Genomic DNA, 15387 nt, shown 5'->3' with positions numbered 1-15387 from the left:
CAATTTTAATGACAGCATAGGAAATCAGTCAGAAATCTGTAGCTTTGATTATGTCATCAATTAAAATTTGTTTTTTAATTTGATCTTGTTATTAACTAGTTACTTACTAAAATATCAGTGCATTGCTAGTCAATGATGTTAAACTGGTCAACTTTTTCTTCTGAAGTATGTGAGTCAGTTGAACTTTAGTTCATGAAGTCATTCCAAAATAATCAGATTATAGTCACATTCATGAGTAGTGTTGAGTATGTTATTGAGGAAACTGCACTGTGGTTTGCCTTACAAAAATCACTTTGAAAGTCATCAAGAGATATTGCACAGTACATACGATAAATTTATTTGGTGTGTTTTTAATTACTTTTGTCTCTTTCCATCAGGCAGTGAGATATGATAATCACTACACCAACACAAAATACTGTTTGTGTCAGATGTTAAGAGAACAGTTGGAAACTACTCAGGGTAAGAAGCTGCACGCTGCACAGTCCACACAGGAGATCTGGTAAGCATGGACTTCAGGGATTTTACTCTGGCAAACTTGCACAGCACTTCTCTGTCTAGGACTACCTGGTATTTCACACCATCAGAAGAAGTTGCAAAAAACCCCCAAAGCAACCCAAACAAACTCCCAGCTGGGGAGATTTGAAATAACATAGTAACCTTTTCCAGGTTTCCTCCATGCTCAGGTGTTAAATGTTTAACCCTAAAACTTTCTATATTCAGCATACTAATTTGGAGTGGTGCTTTACTGAGTGACAGGAATTTATCCATTATTTGCATGAACTGATTAAGAAAAATTTCAGCTTGTCTGAAATTTTGTGGAGTTTGTCTTCTTCCACAGATATTTATTTAATTTAGCTTTTCCTCTTGCATGTGGGTCTTTTATGTTACTGGAATATTTATAACATATTTGTTTTAAAATGAACACTTACGAATTCAAAACCATGTATCAGGGTTGTATATATGGTACTGAAATACATTTCTTTGTGCTGCTTTTCATACCTGAAATCTCCTGATGCACCAGTTTATCTTCAGACAAAAATGGTACATAATTCTGCTGTCTCCTGGTGGTGAGGACATGTTACAGCTTTAACCTCAGTGCTGGCCTGCTGCTCTTCCCACAAAACATTTACATAGCAGTGCATAATAAATTGCCTTTCCTTAGAAGCATAAGTTAGCACTGTTCAGCTTCACTGCTTTTTTTGCTTAGAGCACTGGAGATGGTTTTGAGCCGTCCCATATCACCCAGCATGCTCATAAGAGAAAGTGAAAGTTTTCTTATGCTGCAGGTTTGATTGTCATTATCATCTGCAGAAAATTAATAGTTTCAGTTTTTCAAAGTAGATCCAGCCTGCCATGGATCTGAAATTTAAAAGGATTTGAGGCTTTGACTAAATTTCTGGTTTCTTTACTTGGGCTTGTGAATAATACTCTGAAGTCAGAAAATCTGAGATTTTGAGGGCTTTGGATGCTATAGTGTTTATTGCATATAGTATTTTTAATCACTATAATTAGAAGAATACTTTTGGCTCATATTGCCCTTGTGGAGCTGATGCACCAGGAGTCACTCAGAGATGTTTTGTCTCTGATTCATCCAACTGCAAGTTATTAAATGAACTAATAACTTGAGCATTTCAGGACCTGTATTTCTGACTGATTCTGCCTGGTCTTCCAGGCTACAAATTGCATATGTAGGGTGGAAATCAGAACATTATTTTTCTACTTGTAGCTCAACAACGTTTGGTAAGAATTGAAAGAGAAACAATATAATGTCACTCTGCAGAATATAGCCACACTTCCACTTTATTCTCTGTACTCTAGCATATACTCTAAACAAAATTGATTTCTAGACTTACTTTCTTTATCACAATGTGATACAAAAGTTTCTAAACTGATCTCTAATACAAAGGAATTCTGTTTGAATAGTGAAGTCTTTGAAATGGGTGACTTCTATGAAGAAACAACAGCTATTTTTGAAGCTAAGAAAACATCTTTAGAAACCAAGACACAAGATGAAGATGACCAGATGGAAGATCCAGATGTAATAAAAATGGCTGTTAGATTTGACAAGTAAGCATGCAAATCAAGTTTTTCACTCTTTTGCATCTCTGAATAATAACTGTGAGGTTGAGAATGTCCTAACAGTTTTTGGGAAATTATGATTTGCAAAACAGCACTTACTGAGTGAATTCTTATGATGCATTAAGTGAATATCATTGCATAATCACCACTCTTCCTGTGCCATTTGGATGTTGTAAGATATTCTTTAGTTCCATGCTTCCTGAGACTGCATGTAGAAAAATGCATTACTGAGATATGGAATTCAGTTATTTTTAGTGAAACCTGACTAAAACATAATAATTTTTCTCTAAAATGTTCTGAACAAATTTCGTTATACTCTTCTAAGCAGATAACATGCTCATCTGAAGCCTTCTAAATGTGTTTCACTCATAAGCTATTCTTTGAAAAATTAATTCATGGAGTTGGGTACATTATTATTTTATATAATGTATAATTATAATCTGTGAAGCCTATGGAATTGCTGTTAACTTTCAATGTGAAACTCACATTTGCTGGTTTTGCTAATAAGCCTATGAAACAGCTCAAGAAGAGTGTGATGTGTAAAATGCTCCATAAATCCAGTCATAGTGCTTTAATATTTACAGGATATTTATTTACCTGACTGCTTGGGAGCTGAATACAGATTTTAAAGTGTGTTTTTGTTTTGCCATATCCAAGGGGCTGCAATTCTGCGTCAGTAACTGAATCAAAGCCTGTATTTCCTACCTTTTTTTCATTTGATAACTCTACTGCTTCATAATGGAAGCATCTTCTCCTTTATTCTACTAGTATTTAATTGGTGCTTATAATAAGCAGCGCCAAACTGTATCTCTTTTCTGTGTCACATATTTAGATAGAATCTCCTTTCTGGTAAGTATCTTTTCTTTAGCTGTGTTAATACAGGATGTGAATGTTTGGGAAGATATAACAGACAAGTTTAGTTTTTATTTAAGATGTTTTGTCAGACCTATTACTTGAGTTACCTAATGACGAACAAACATCTTTCTCATAATTTGAGCTATAAAATTAAACCTTAAATAACTGATAGAAGTAATACAACAAGCAGCATTGTCTGTTTTAAAATAGAACTTTTGCACAGTTGTTGACCACAAATTTTTCTGTCTAGGCGAGAATATCCACCACAGATCACTCCAAAAATGTACCTTCTGGAATGGTGTAGGAAAGAAAAGCATCCTCAGCCTGTTTATGAAACTGTGAGTCAATGAAAAAACCCTTTCAAACCTCTTCCTCTGCCTTGTACATGAAATTAAGTATTTTAGGACTCAAGGTAGAGAAATTCTGCTTCCCAGTCTGGCATAGCTCTTTCAGAAAGCAGCTGCAGGAATGGTAATACACAAAGGTATGAAAATAGCAGCTTATTTCATTAGAAAATAAAAAAATTAAAAGTCAGACCTTCAGTCTGCTTTTGGTTCATGTGTGAAAGAAGTTGCTTTAACTTCTTGGTCATTATATAGGAGCCCATGACTGACTTTCTTTTACTACTTCTGTGAAGTAAACAAGTAACTCCTGGATTGTTGTCTTTGTTGTTGCACGCTGTTATGGATAGGAACTGTATGGCATAGGAGTACCTGTTTGGTTAGATGGGGTCATTATTTGTTTATTTTTTATATTTGTAAAGCAAAAATATTTGCAGGTTGGACAATTCTTTCTTTTTTTTTTTTATGTTAAGTATCTATGGTTACATTTGTGGTATGAAATACAGTAATTTTAAACTTACGTTGTTATTCATGTCCTTACACCTGTCAAGGAATATTGATGATGTTGTTTCTTCTGTAAATTACATGATTGATTTTTGACAGCTCGTTCCCTTTTAATTCTTTTTATTCTACAGGTTCAAAGACCACTGGATAGATTATTCTGTTCGGTAGTGACAGTAGCTGAGCAAAAATACCGATCGACTCTGTGGTAAGCCATCCTTAATGGGTTTTTCAGCTGGATTTTTATTTCTGAAATGTAGCTTAAAAACTTGCATTAAAAGGGTACTCCAGTTTATTCCAGTTGACTTTGATAATGGTCATCTAAAAGCTGCCTCCTAAAGCTACCTCTAGGGGGAAAAAGGATTAAAAATTTCTGAGAATTGAATGTGACAAGAGGAAATCAGCTTTGGCGTATTCAAGTAAATTGTCACAGATTTTAATTCACTTTGTGTTGGTCCATAAGTTGTATGGGAAGGGCAGCAAATAAGTGACCCAATTCCATTCTGTGAGTGATGAGTTCAGAAAGAAGCCAAGAGAGGCAGAGGGGAATGTTGGAGGAGGTTTTGTCTTCAGCCACTACAGTAGATCAATCCCAATAAGAAGTCAGGACTAAGTGTCTATATACGGTGAAGCACAGGAGAGTGCAGTGACTTCTTGGAGATCACAGTTAGTTGGCAGCTACACCCAGGGCTGCTCTAAAGTTTTACTATGGTATTTTATACAATCATCTATTAATACTGGAGTTGACTTGAGGCATTTTCACCTAAGTTGATCTTGATTTAACTGCAAAGCTAGAGCTCAGCATTGAACATTTTAAACAGGACAAGTGCACACAACTGCTTTGCAGCCTTCCTGTTCAGAGACTTTAGGAAGTTATGCTCAGCTGATATGAAATTTTGAGAAGAAAATGTTTTCAAATACTGACTTTCACAAATGTGTGATGTGCACTCTCTCTCAGAAATGACAGAATTTTTATTGTTATGGAACAGTTCCTGCTTTTGTCAGCATCAATGAACTTGTACACCTGCCAGAGACTATATTTAAGTCTGAGTCTCTTTGAAGAAAAGTGATCCTTCATAACTCAGTTTTGTTTAGTGATCAAATTTGTAAAAGTTACTTTCTGAGAATTGCTACCACTTGGGCCAAACACACATTGACTTTGTCCCTTTGAAATGAAGAGTGTTTGAGAGACAAGACCTAATAGAGACAGATTTTCTAGGAATATTGCATCAGGAGTGATGCATCAACACTTGTCACCTAGCAAGATGGAAATAATTTCTGGAACTGGCCTGTTTTGTTCCTCTGCTGTGAGATGACTACAAATGCTGTTTGTTTCATGATGTTGCATCAGAGGCAGGAAATTGTCCCTTGGCAGTGTAGAGACTTCAGTTTCTACTTTTACCTGTGCTCTGTCTGCTTGCTCTTCAGGGACAAGTCCAAGAAACTAGCAGAACAAGCTGCAGCTATTGTCTGCCTGAGAACATTGGGTGTCCCAGAGGGAAAGCTCTGTGAGGGAGAAAATCACCTGATTAACAAACGCAAGAGGGAAGAGCAGGAGCGCTTGATTAACAAAGACCATGGAGAAGACCTTGCTGAGCCTTCCCATAAAAAGGCTAATTTTATTGAAGAAACTTCTGACATGAATCTGCCTAAGATGCCACGATAGCGTGGAAATTAGAGGTTTCATGCCTATGAAGCTACAAGTTCACTTCTATTTGTATATCTTGCTGTTCACATTTCATTTGGATTCTCTCAAAGGTGAATTTCCCAGTTGTGAAAAATGCCACTGAGATGTTTACTGTTCACCACTCACTGTCCCTATGGTGCCTTTCAGATGATAATTAGGAACTTGATTTTAAAGAACGTGGAGAAGATAATCCCAAATAATAAATTTTTTAAAAATATCAGGTATTTTCAAAGCAATTTTGTCATTGGTTTTATTACTTGTTTTTTATTTTTATGAAGCCTACAGTGTGCTGGTAAGAGATGCATTAATACATCATCCACAAGCAGAGGAATTCCTTATGGAATAGTGTAGTTAATCAGAAAAATTAATGTAGAAAAATATTAATAGCTATGTAGACATGATTGTGTCAACTGAGTTTTATGCATGTCTTGCAAGCTTTGCTTACACCCCTCATATATCAAGAAAAAGTTTTTTGCAGAGAGAAGGACCAAAAAATTGTAATACAAGCATTAAAATAGCATTCTTCCATGGTAATTTGTACTATATTTTTCCCTTCAGAAGTATGACAGTAGAATTAACCATCCTTTCCTGGTCTTAGGTATTAACAATTGTGTCTTTCCAGTAATGAATTCCGGGCATGCCAAGCATGGTAGCAATGACTTTGCTGAATGAAAGCACTTTGAGCTGTGTTTTTACTTTTGAACTTGAAAGTCCTTGTAAATGTCTACAAGTAGAATACTTGCAATAATATGCATCCAAATATGGCCTTGTATGTTCTTGAAATGTGACCTTGTTTTTCTCAGTAATCAGCTGTTGGTGATACTGGGGGTCTCAATCAAAGGCTCATGTTTTCTTCTTTGTTTTCCATCATCACAACTTCCTATTAAAGTAAACTGTAAGTAAATGCTATATGGCAAGAGAGGATACAGACCATGTTGGATTCATGGCAATACAGCTGAGTATGATTTAAATTAGAGTTCTGAATCCTCAAAAGAATGCCAAAAGAATTCAGGGATTTCAGTTATTACCAGTTTAATGAAATGGTGGTTTAGTTTCCCTCAACAGTGCAAAGGATCTTGAGATTATCAGCTCTGGTTTGAAACCAAAATGATGGGGATATATCATGCCATGATCTCTAAAGTACTTTGTATGAAGAAGGTACAAGATACAATTAATTTGGTTGTAATTCATAAAAAGTTCCTATTTTAAAATTTTAATATTTTCCTAACATGACAGTGCCAAATTAAACCATCCTTTTAAAAAGGAAGAATAATATCTCACCAGATAATATTCAGGGTTGTGAAGTTAAAATGTCTGCTGTTCAGATTAGTGTAATTTACAGTAGGTCTATATAGTCTAGGAAGAAGGAAGTTTTTCTTGTTCATTCTGTACATTGCAGTAAATGCTGTTAAATATGCTTAGATCTGATATCATTTTAGTGCTACAATTTTACTACAAAGCACTAAAAAAATTGCAGTATTAATCATAAATTTCAGAAGTAGCCCTTTTCCTATTGTCAGTTCTGTCTGGGTATCTTACTTTTGTCAGAACTATTTGGAGTGATAATAATAAAGAAAAAGTCATTTTTAGGTCCTGCTACCAGTGTGGTTTGCAAGGTCTAATGTAATAGAATCATGTGATAATTAAGATTAATATAATAATTTATAATTATAATTTATATTTTATGTATATAATATATAGTATATATAGTATATATAATATAATAATATATAATATGTAATATATATTATATATAATTATATATACTATATATTTTATATAATTATATATAATTATATATAATATATATATAATATATAATATATATATTATAATTTATAATTATAATCCTATAATAATAGGATGTTTGAGTGTGGAAAGGACCTGTGGAGATCATCTGGTCCAAATCTCCTGCTCAAAGCAGGGTGAGCTAGGGCAGGTTACCCAGGACTGTGTCTAACTGGGTTTTGCACATCTTCAGGGATTGAGACTCCACAACCTTTCTTGGCAACCTGTTCCAGTGTTTGAGCACCTTTAAGGTGTAAACAAAAGTGGGGTTTTTCTTTCTTCGTCTACATGGAATATCCTGTATTTCAGTTTGTGCCCATAGCCTCTTGTCCTGCCACATAGAAGGATCTGGCTTAGTCTCTTGTCATTATTGTCTGTCTAAAAGGAAAATTGAACTTTTGGGTAACACAGGTGGTGGTGCCTAAGTACTGTGTGGACTTGTATGGCAGCAGCTACTATGGATCAGTGGAAATTACAGTGGATTGGGATGAGTTTATAGATAAGTCAGTAATGAGAAGCATGTTATTTCTCTTTTAACTCAGAAAAAACCCCAAAAAATTACTCAGGAGAAAGTGTGCCACTGCTGCCTTGAACTTCTTACAGAAGTGAGATAGGATCATTCAATTTAGGAGCCAAGGCCTTCATAACAATATTTGTACCTTGTGGTTTTTTATTTCTGGTATTTTTTCATGTAAATGTGCATTGTCCTGCCTACTTAGTGACGTACAGCCCATGCAGGCTTCTGATATTGTTTCCTTCCAGCCAGTGAGTCCATTCAGTTCAGAGCACAGCTTTGTGGTGAGGGGAGGATGTTCTAGTGGTGCTTGAGAATGTGTAAATCTTGGGTTCATCTGAACAGCTGAGCAGATTTCTGCAGGATGCTGTCAAAAATTCACATGGGACTGTAGTTGGAGATAGATACCTTAAGAAAGGTTGTACGAGTACCAGCCTGGAGGTGCTTTACTACTCATCTTCTATTACAGAATATGTGCCTTGGCCTGGTTGATGGAGAGGGTTGGATAATACTGGCTGCATAGTTTGTTATGAGTGAAACAAACACTATGTTAACACTAGTTTGCAAAGTGTATATATTAAATAAAAGGGGTCCTGAAACTTGGGGGGATGTTTCTCTTTTCTAATAAGTGCAAGTTTTCAAATCCTTCCTGAAATTACTACATTACCAATGTTACACTTGCCCCTCTTAGCTCTCTGCACTGGTTGTACACATTAATGGGGTTGTCTGGGCTGTAGTTATGGATAGGCAAAGCAGAGCCTGTGAAAATGAGAGTGAGGAGTCACTCTGTTGGAATGAGCTTTTAGTGCTAAATATAGAAGGACTGTAATTCTCAGAAATGGCTAGAAAGTGTAACATTTGACACCTTTGATCAGATTCAGAAAGAACCAAAGAAAAGTTGTAGTTGTACGTATATGTGGGTGAATGTCCAAATGTTGTCATTTAATGACTTTCTGGTACATACTTTCATTCCTCATAACTCTGTTACAACTGATGTGTGACAACTTACCCTGCTTGGATTATTAAATTCTTCCAAACCAGTTCTACAGATAGGATGATTGTATTTATCATGTATGTTCCCTTTTTAGCACTGGTGTTAAAGTAGTTACTTCAGTGACCAGTGCTTTCCTCCTAGAAATCACTGCATTCACATTACTTTTAAAGAGCAAACAATACTGGTTAGTCTGAGTTTCTCCTGTGCTTCTCTTCCCTGCTGTACCTTCTAGAAACAGAAGGTGGCAGATTTTTTTCTTGTCTTCAGAAAAATATGCAAACTTCTGCAGTATTTAACAGTCCAGCCATTGCACTTCTGCATTCTTGCATAGGGTGGCAATTGAGACCACAGTTGGGTTGGAGGATATGTAGCCTCACTTTTCAGATTTTTTTTCCTTTTTTTTTAAATTTTAATATGGTGTGAATATGATACTTGGTCCATACTGATAAAAGCTGTGCTCTATTTTAAGTATTTGCTTAGTGAAATGTTTCACTATTAATGCTATGGAAGTCCGTGAAGCAACTGGAGGGATTTTTGTGCCAGGGGTACAGTCAGCCAACAAAAAAACACTTGTATTTTTTTTACTTGACAGTGATGCTGCAGAGAGTATCTGTAATGATACCTGCCAGAGTGTGGTCCATGGGTATGGGGAGATCTGTAACTTCTCCCCACTGTGTTCTGCCTACTAGAAATGTGAATGGGAATGCAGGGATATTTTTACCAGTCTTTGGTGTGGATGCACTCACTGTGGGTCTACCTCCAGGGCCTTGCTGGCTGGAATGCTTTTTGGAATGTCCCAGGCTCTGAGCCCAACCCCGCCCTGGAATGTGAGGTTAAATGTTGGCGGTACAAATACAGAGTTTGAATATCAAAATCCTAGAGCTCCCCAGCACTGCAATTTCTGAAACTGGCAAGTGAGCCACATGTCAGCTCAGCTGCTCTCCAATTCAAAGAATAAGCATGCCTTGGGTTGCTGGGGAAGGAGGGGGAGGTGAGAAGGTTTTTGTTTTGGTTTGATTTTCGCTTACCCATTATGACACACAGAAGAACGTGTTTTTCAAACAATGTCAACTGGCAAAATTGTGAGAGGTCCCAGACAGGTGTTAGCAGTCTTCATTCACAAAAGCATTTTACTGCCATTCTTTAATCAAAACTAGGAGCTCAGCATAATGAGAGCTGTTGCCTTATTAAACAGGAGCCTGCTTATATTTGGACTCTGAGGCAAGAAGTGATGAGGTGGCCTGTAAGGCTTAAGTTCCATCTGTACCACAGTGCGGGAGGCTGACGTTTGAAGCTTTGAGTCAGAGGTGCTGATGACAAACCTGATGAAAAACATTAAAAGCTAAACGTGAAAAGCAAGGCTTTGGTGAGGAGGGAGTGCATCATGTATTGTTAAAAAACAGTTGCCTGGGTCAGTTAGGGAGAACTGCTGAGCTCCAGGGGGAGTCTGGTTCAGCCACCCATATTCCAAGGAGTTTTAATCTCAGGGGGCTTTTTGAGAGGAGGCTTAAAAGTATACTGCACTTGTGGTGTTCACTTAGCTCCCAAATGAAACTGTGTTGCAGGAGCTAATGGAAATCAGCTGTTAAATATCTATTAGTTAAACAAATAAATACTTTTCCCTTGCCCTGGCATGGTGGAAGAGTGTGTTTTCAGAAAATTGTTGTCTGAGAGATATCCTCTTGTGAGAGTTTACAGAGCACTCTAGTACAAATCTGATGCTTTACTCGTTTCAACTTAATTTCGCTTGATAAACTCCATACATTTGCTAATCCTTCAGTATGTAATTGTGTTTGACATGAAAAATTCTTGTTCAACTGCCTTTAAAAATTATTGCTTGGTGATTGGAACAGAAATTGATATAATCCATGGATAGTTGTGAACATGGATTTTTTGATTAGTATTCTGCTGCATAGAGCTGACAGAACTGGATTTGAATACAGATCTTCAACCTACTTTTTAGCTGGTTTAAATCAGTATAAACATGTTTCCTTTTCTAATACAGTTTTTTGTTGATTTGCAAACTTCTCTGTGCAGTGTTAGGCTGCTGTGTGTGCCTGTGTGCTTGCCACTGCCTGTGCACAGGTGTTAGTGAGGATTGTCAGCAGCTGGTCATGGGCCTTTGTGTTAAACTTCTTAAGCAAAAACTGTTAAAGTGGTTTCCATCATTGTGGTCAAAGAAAAGTGAGTGTTATGAAGATATTTAACTAAAGCTAGTACATTTTTACCTTTTCTATCCCAAGTGTTGGAAAATATTACCTTTTTGAGTTAAAAAAAATCAGGCTCTAAATTGAACCTTATTGGGAAACTTCTCAGTGATTTACCTGGTTTCATTCAGTGTATGCTTATTTACTTAAGAAATGGACTATTGCAGTTTTCTTTAAGTTTTTCAGGCAGGAAAAGTGCTTTTGATTTTTTTTTAATGGTTTGCCATTTCATTAGCTCCCCAAATTGCTATAAAATTTAAAGCAAACTGTCTGCCCATCTGTTTATCTGTTTGAGTTACATACTCATACTAAATCCCAAGCCACAAAAGGTTTGAAAGCTGGAACCATTGTTTTCTTTTGTGCTGAAATAGAGTCAAATCCTGGACACCAGACAGAACACAAGTAAACATGCGTGGGTAGAAGTACCTGTAGGAGCCACAAAACCATGAGATCTGAAGAGTGTTAAAAACAGTATGGGGCCATTTCACTTAAGCAGAAGTGTGCATTTATTTTCCATGTATGGCATACAAAAGGGGTGTTTTTAAGTTTTTTTGGGGTTTTTTTTTTAAGTTAATTGAACATTGTGTGTTCAGATCTGTAGGTGGAAGGGAATGGAAGATGGGAGTGTTCACAAGGGCATCAGAATGATATGATTCCAGAGAGGTGCAATATTGAGACTGCAGGATTCAGGCAGTAAATCACTGTACAGTTGGACCATGATGCCTACCTGTCACATCAGTGGCATGGTAATTATAGTTTACTGTCATGCTGCCCTGTGACATTCTCTTATTACAGCTAATAGCAGCTTTCATATTTCACTGTGCCTGAACATGGAAAACAATTGTAGTTCTCAGAAAGTTTATAGCCTGTAGGCCATAGAAATACTGCATTATAAATGCTGAATTAGTAGCTATTTAATAAATTACCTTCTCTCCCATTAACTTTTATCAGCATGCCAAGTGTTGCAGTGTAGACTGTAAATTCAGTGGTAGTTTGCTCACTGGTATGGGTAACATGCATGACCATGCAGCATGACCTCAGTGTGAATATCCCATAATGGCAGCAATGCTGGGTAAAGGGTTAGAGAGAGAGGAAAAAAAAAAATTGTCACTACTGTCTTTCTGCACAGTAGTACTGATACAGCATTTACCCATAGATTCAGTATTTACCCATTTTTCTTGTGTTCATATTCAGTATTTAAACTCTTGTGAGTTTGTTGTAGGTTTCTCCGTTCTTTGTTAGGGACAAAATATGTAATGCAGCACATTTATTTAAAGTGATGCCTTATGCCACAGAAGCAAACACAGCTCATAGTAGGATGGAGGAAAGAGTTTCCATTCAACTTTGTTTGTCTTCAGTGTGTTTCTCTACAGACTTGATCCACCCACACTTTGCTATTTTCTTCATACTTAATTGAAAAAAAATCAATTTAGATGAAAAGGAGATTTTACAGAAAAGGTTGATATATTTTCATGAAAGGAAGAGCTAACCTCATCCTGTTAGAAAACATCTTGTGTCTTCACCTATCACTGCCTGACTGCCACTGTGTACTGTTTTCCTTTCAGCCCAGCCTGTGAATTCACCAGATCACCTGGTTGGAGAGAACATTTCACCCACACAGCTCCCTCCTCTCACTTCCCCTGTGCTTTAGAGCCCCCCGTGCACACTGTCACTGTGCTGGCTCTGCAGACTCACGGAAAGCAGCTAATTGTATTCCTTCTTGCATTAGGAATTTTTATTGGCTCTTCTAGGACTGTGATTTAAACTCCTTTTCTCTAAATACAACTCAGCCCTTAGAGAAGAAGCTGTGTGCAACTTTTTAACAGATTTTGGGACAGTGACAAAAGCTAATCTTAGCATATTGATGCTACTCTTCACTCAGGTCTGTGTGGGTTGGGAAGAAGGTTTTCAAATGGTAATTCAGGATAGTTTCTGCTCAGTTGTTTTCTCAGCCTCACTAAGCTAAAGTTAGCTTTTGTAAACACCTTTCTTTTCTTCTACTTCAGTATTTAGAGTAGGCATGTCAAGCTGACTGGTCTTTTTATCTAAACATAAGTAGTCACCTTGTTAATCCCTAAATTTCCATTGCAAGCCTTTCTCACATCCCTGGGTGAACTAAAATGAATTTGGGATTCAGCTGTTACACCTCAATGGTATTGTGCAGGTATTGACTTCCATTCAAGAAGGTTTTTAGTTGGGGTGACAAAAAAGTGAGTCGGTTGTTTTCTGGTCTTCGGTCTGCAGAGGTTGTTTCTGTAGCAGAGATCATTACACAGCTTTTTCCTTGAGGTTTGTAGGGCACAGTTGGCAGCATTCAACTGGTGCCAGTGTTGGTCTTCCTTACATTATTTACTCAGACTGCAGCTGGGATCCTCAAGAGCATTTGCATACAAAACATCCTGTTGACAACCTCAGCACACACATCAGTGGCAGACAAAGAAAAGGGCAATTAAAATACGTTTTAGTCTTTTCAAGTACAGTATCTCCAGCTCTCTAGGGTCAGTGATAAGGGCATCTGTGGAGTTTGTACAGTTGCTGTCTGTAAAGTAACTGATCTCCTAAGAAAAAGTAATAATTTTCATTCTTCTGTGCAAATTAGCAGAGAAATTAGTGCCAGCAGGAGATACAGACCAACAGATGCACTTTTCTATTATGCTTCCTTGTGATTGAAGAGACAGAACTGGGAAATGCCTGGAATATTTCTATCCAGCATACTTCCCATTTATTGACTGCTCAATATTTTGCAGACAAGTTCATAAGCTTTGCATAGGTATTAAATTTTTTCTGTTCATTTGTATGGATTAACCCATTAATGAAAAATATAGAGTATTGAGCTCTGTCAACAACTTGTGGGTCTATAACAGAAATACACCCCCAGTACATGGTGAAGTTGTAAAGCTGTAGTTTAACACAAAACTCACATCGAGAGGATCTTCCTTGGTAAGTGAGGAAGTGGCATGATCTGTCATTAGTTTCCTTCTAACGAGAAACAGGTATCTGCAACCACATCTTTAGACTCCCACGCCACTGTGGATATCAAGATGTTAAACTTGGTTTATTTTAAAGGTCATCATGTGAGATCTCATGCGCAATTTCTAAGCCATAAACAAAACATAGCTCCACAAAAGGAAAATGCAGATTATCAAAAGTGAGTGAAACTTAACACAGTGTCTAAAAATAGACTCCGACATTAGTTTTCTGACTCAAAAACATTAGCAATTATGCACAGGGTTTGAGTTTTTATGGTTGATATGAGACAAAGTTCAGGTCTGTGTGGAATATAATTTTATTCTCTATGTGATAACAAAATCTGAAATAGGCCAAGTGTTATGAGTACGTGGAGCATCTGCAGTGAAGAATTTACCATCCAAGAGAACAAAGCTGAACAGTAGAGCAGACAGGATATAACTATACAAAGGGTGAAAGGTAAGGAGGAGCACAGAGCTGACTGACCTATTTTTCACAAGAGGAGAGGAGAAGCTGGAGTACATATTTTTAGACTTTTTGTGCTCTCTGTGACAGACAAGGATGGATGTGCTAGAGGAGGGGGAAGCTGAGGGATTCTGAATGGACTCACGGTATCATCAAGACAAAGGAGAGAGAAAAACTTTATACAAAGCAGCTTAAAGAATGTGTTGTGGATGAAATGGTGAGCAGAAAGTTAGAACAGTCAGGATCTGTAACTGGGGGTACATGAAGCAATGTTACTGTCAGGGCAAAATTATTTACCATCTCCATGAGTGCTTTTATTGGTGATTTAGGTATGAATCCAAGATCCCGGATGATGTCCTGAATTGAGATCTACCCACCACATACACGGGAAGTATTGATGTACTTTCTTATATGTGATTGTTGACAAGAGATTGTTCAAAATGGAGATCAGTATTCAAGTTTTCACTAGTTGAGTATAAAGCTTTAGACTGAATTACTTATTCAGACAGCATTTTATCCTTTATTAGATAGATTAAAGCAACATACTTTGGATCTAAGTTCTCACAAACTTAAAAGCTATTTAGCCAAGGAATTTTGCCCCAAGCTCTTTTCTGTTTGAAATTTAATTGTGTGCTTAAGAAGAAGGAACTGATGTCCAATAATTCATAGGGACTGCATGAGATTTCTTGTGAAATGTATTATATTTAACTAAAATGGGAGGTGAACTGAAAAATGCCAAAAAAAGGTATTGAATGACCATCAGCTAAGGAGGTTGCTGCCTCTCTTTGGGTCTCATAAGAGCACTGGAATGACATTGTGTTTGAACTGTGTTGCCAGTATATTCTTGGACGAATTATTCTAGAAACAACACACACTTCTCAGAGATGCTCAAAGCTGCTAAATAAACTAATGTAGCATTGAATTCAAGCATGTTAAACACTTTATTTCTAGAAAGGGGAAGTGAAGATATACCTCAGGCAAAGAAATGT

The 15387-nt window shown here is 37.0% G+C and overlaps 1 protein-coding gene across 6 annotated transcripts in view; it reads left to right on the top strand.

The window, feature by feature from the left end:
- Positions 1-15387, top strand: part of DUS2 (dihydrouridine synthase 2) — a 41009-nt gene that overhangs the window by 9761 nt on the left and 15861 nt on the right. For 3 of the 6 annotated variants that reach the window (XM_085071831.1, XM_085071826.1, XM_085071827.1), the window contains 5 exons: positions 378-499; positions 1924-2067; positions 3185-3272; positions 3911-3984; positions 5205-5680. In XM_085071831.1, coding sequence (XP_084927957.1) covers positions 378-499; positions 1924-2067; positions 3185-3272; positions 3911-3984; positions 5205-5442 — 666 coding nt within the window. In that variant the 3' untranslated portion in view covers positions 5443-5680. Of the gene's footprint in view, positions 1-377; positions 500-1923; positions 2068-3184; positions 3273-3910; positions 3985-5204; positions 5681-14488; positions 14616-14727; positions 15321-15387 lie in introns of those variants that run through there. The other 3 variants (XR_014854519.1, XM_085071828.1, XM_085071829.1) reach the window with 3 other exon arrangements.

This window comes from Lichenostomus cassidix, chromosome 11 (assembly GCF_008360975.1).
Source record: "Lichenostomus cassidix isolate B80296 chromosome 11, HeHo_3.0, whole genome shotgun sequence".
NCBI lineage: Eukaryota > Metazoa > Chordata > Aves > Passeriformes > Meliphagidae > Lichenostomus > Lichenostomus cassidix.
The sequence above is the reverse complement of the archived record's forward strand: the minus strand, read 5'-3'. Positions and strand labels throughout refer to the sequence as shown.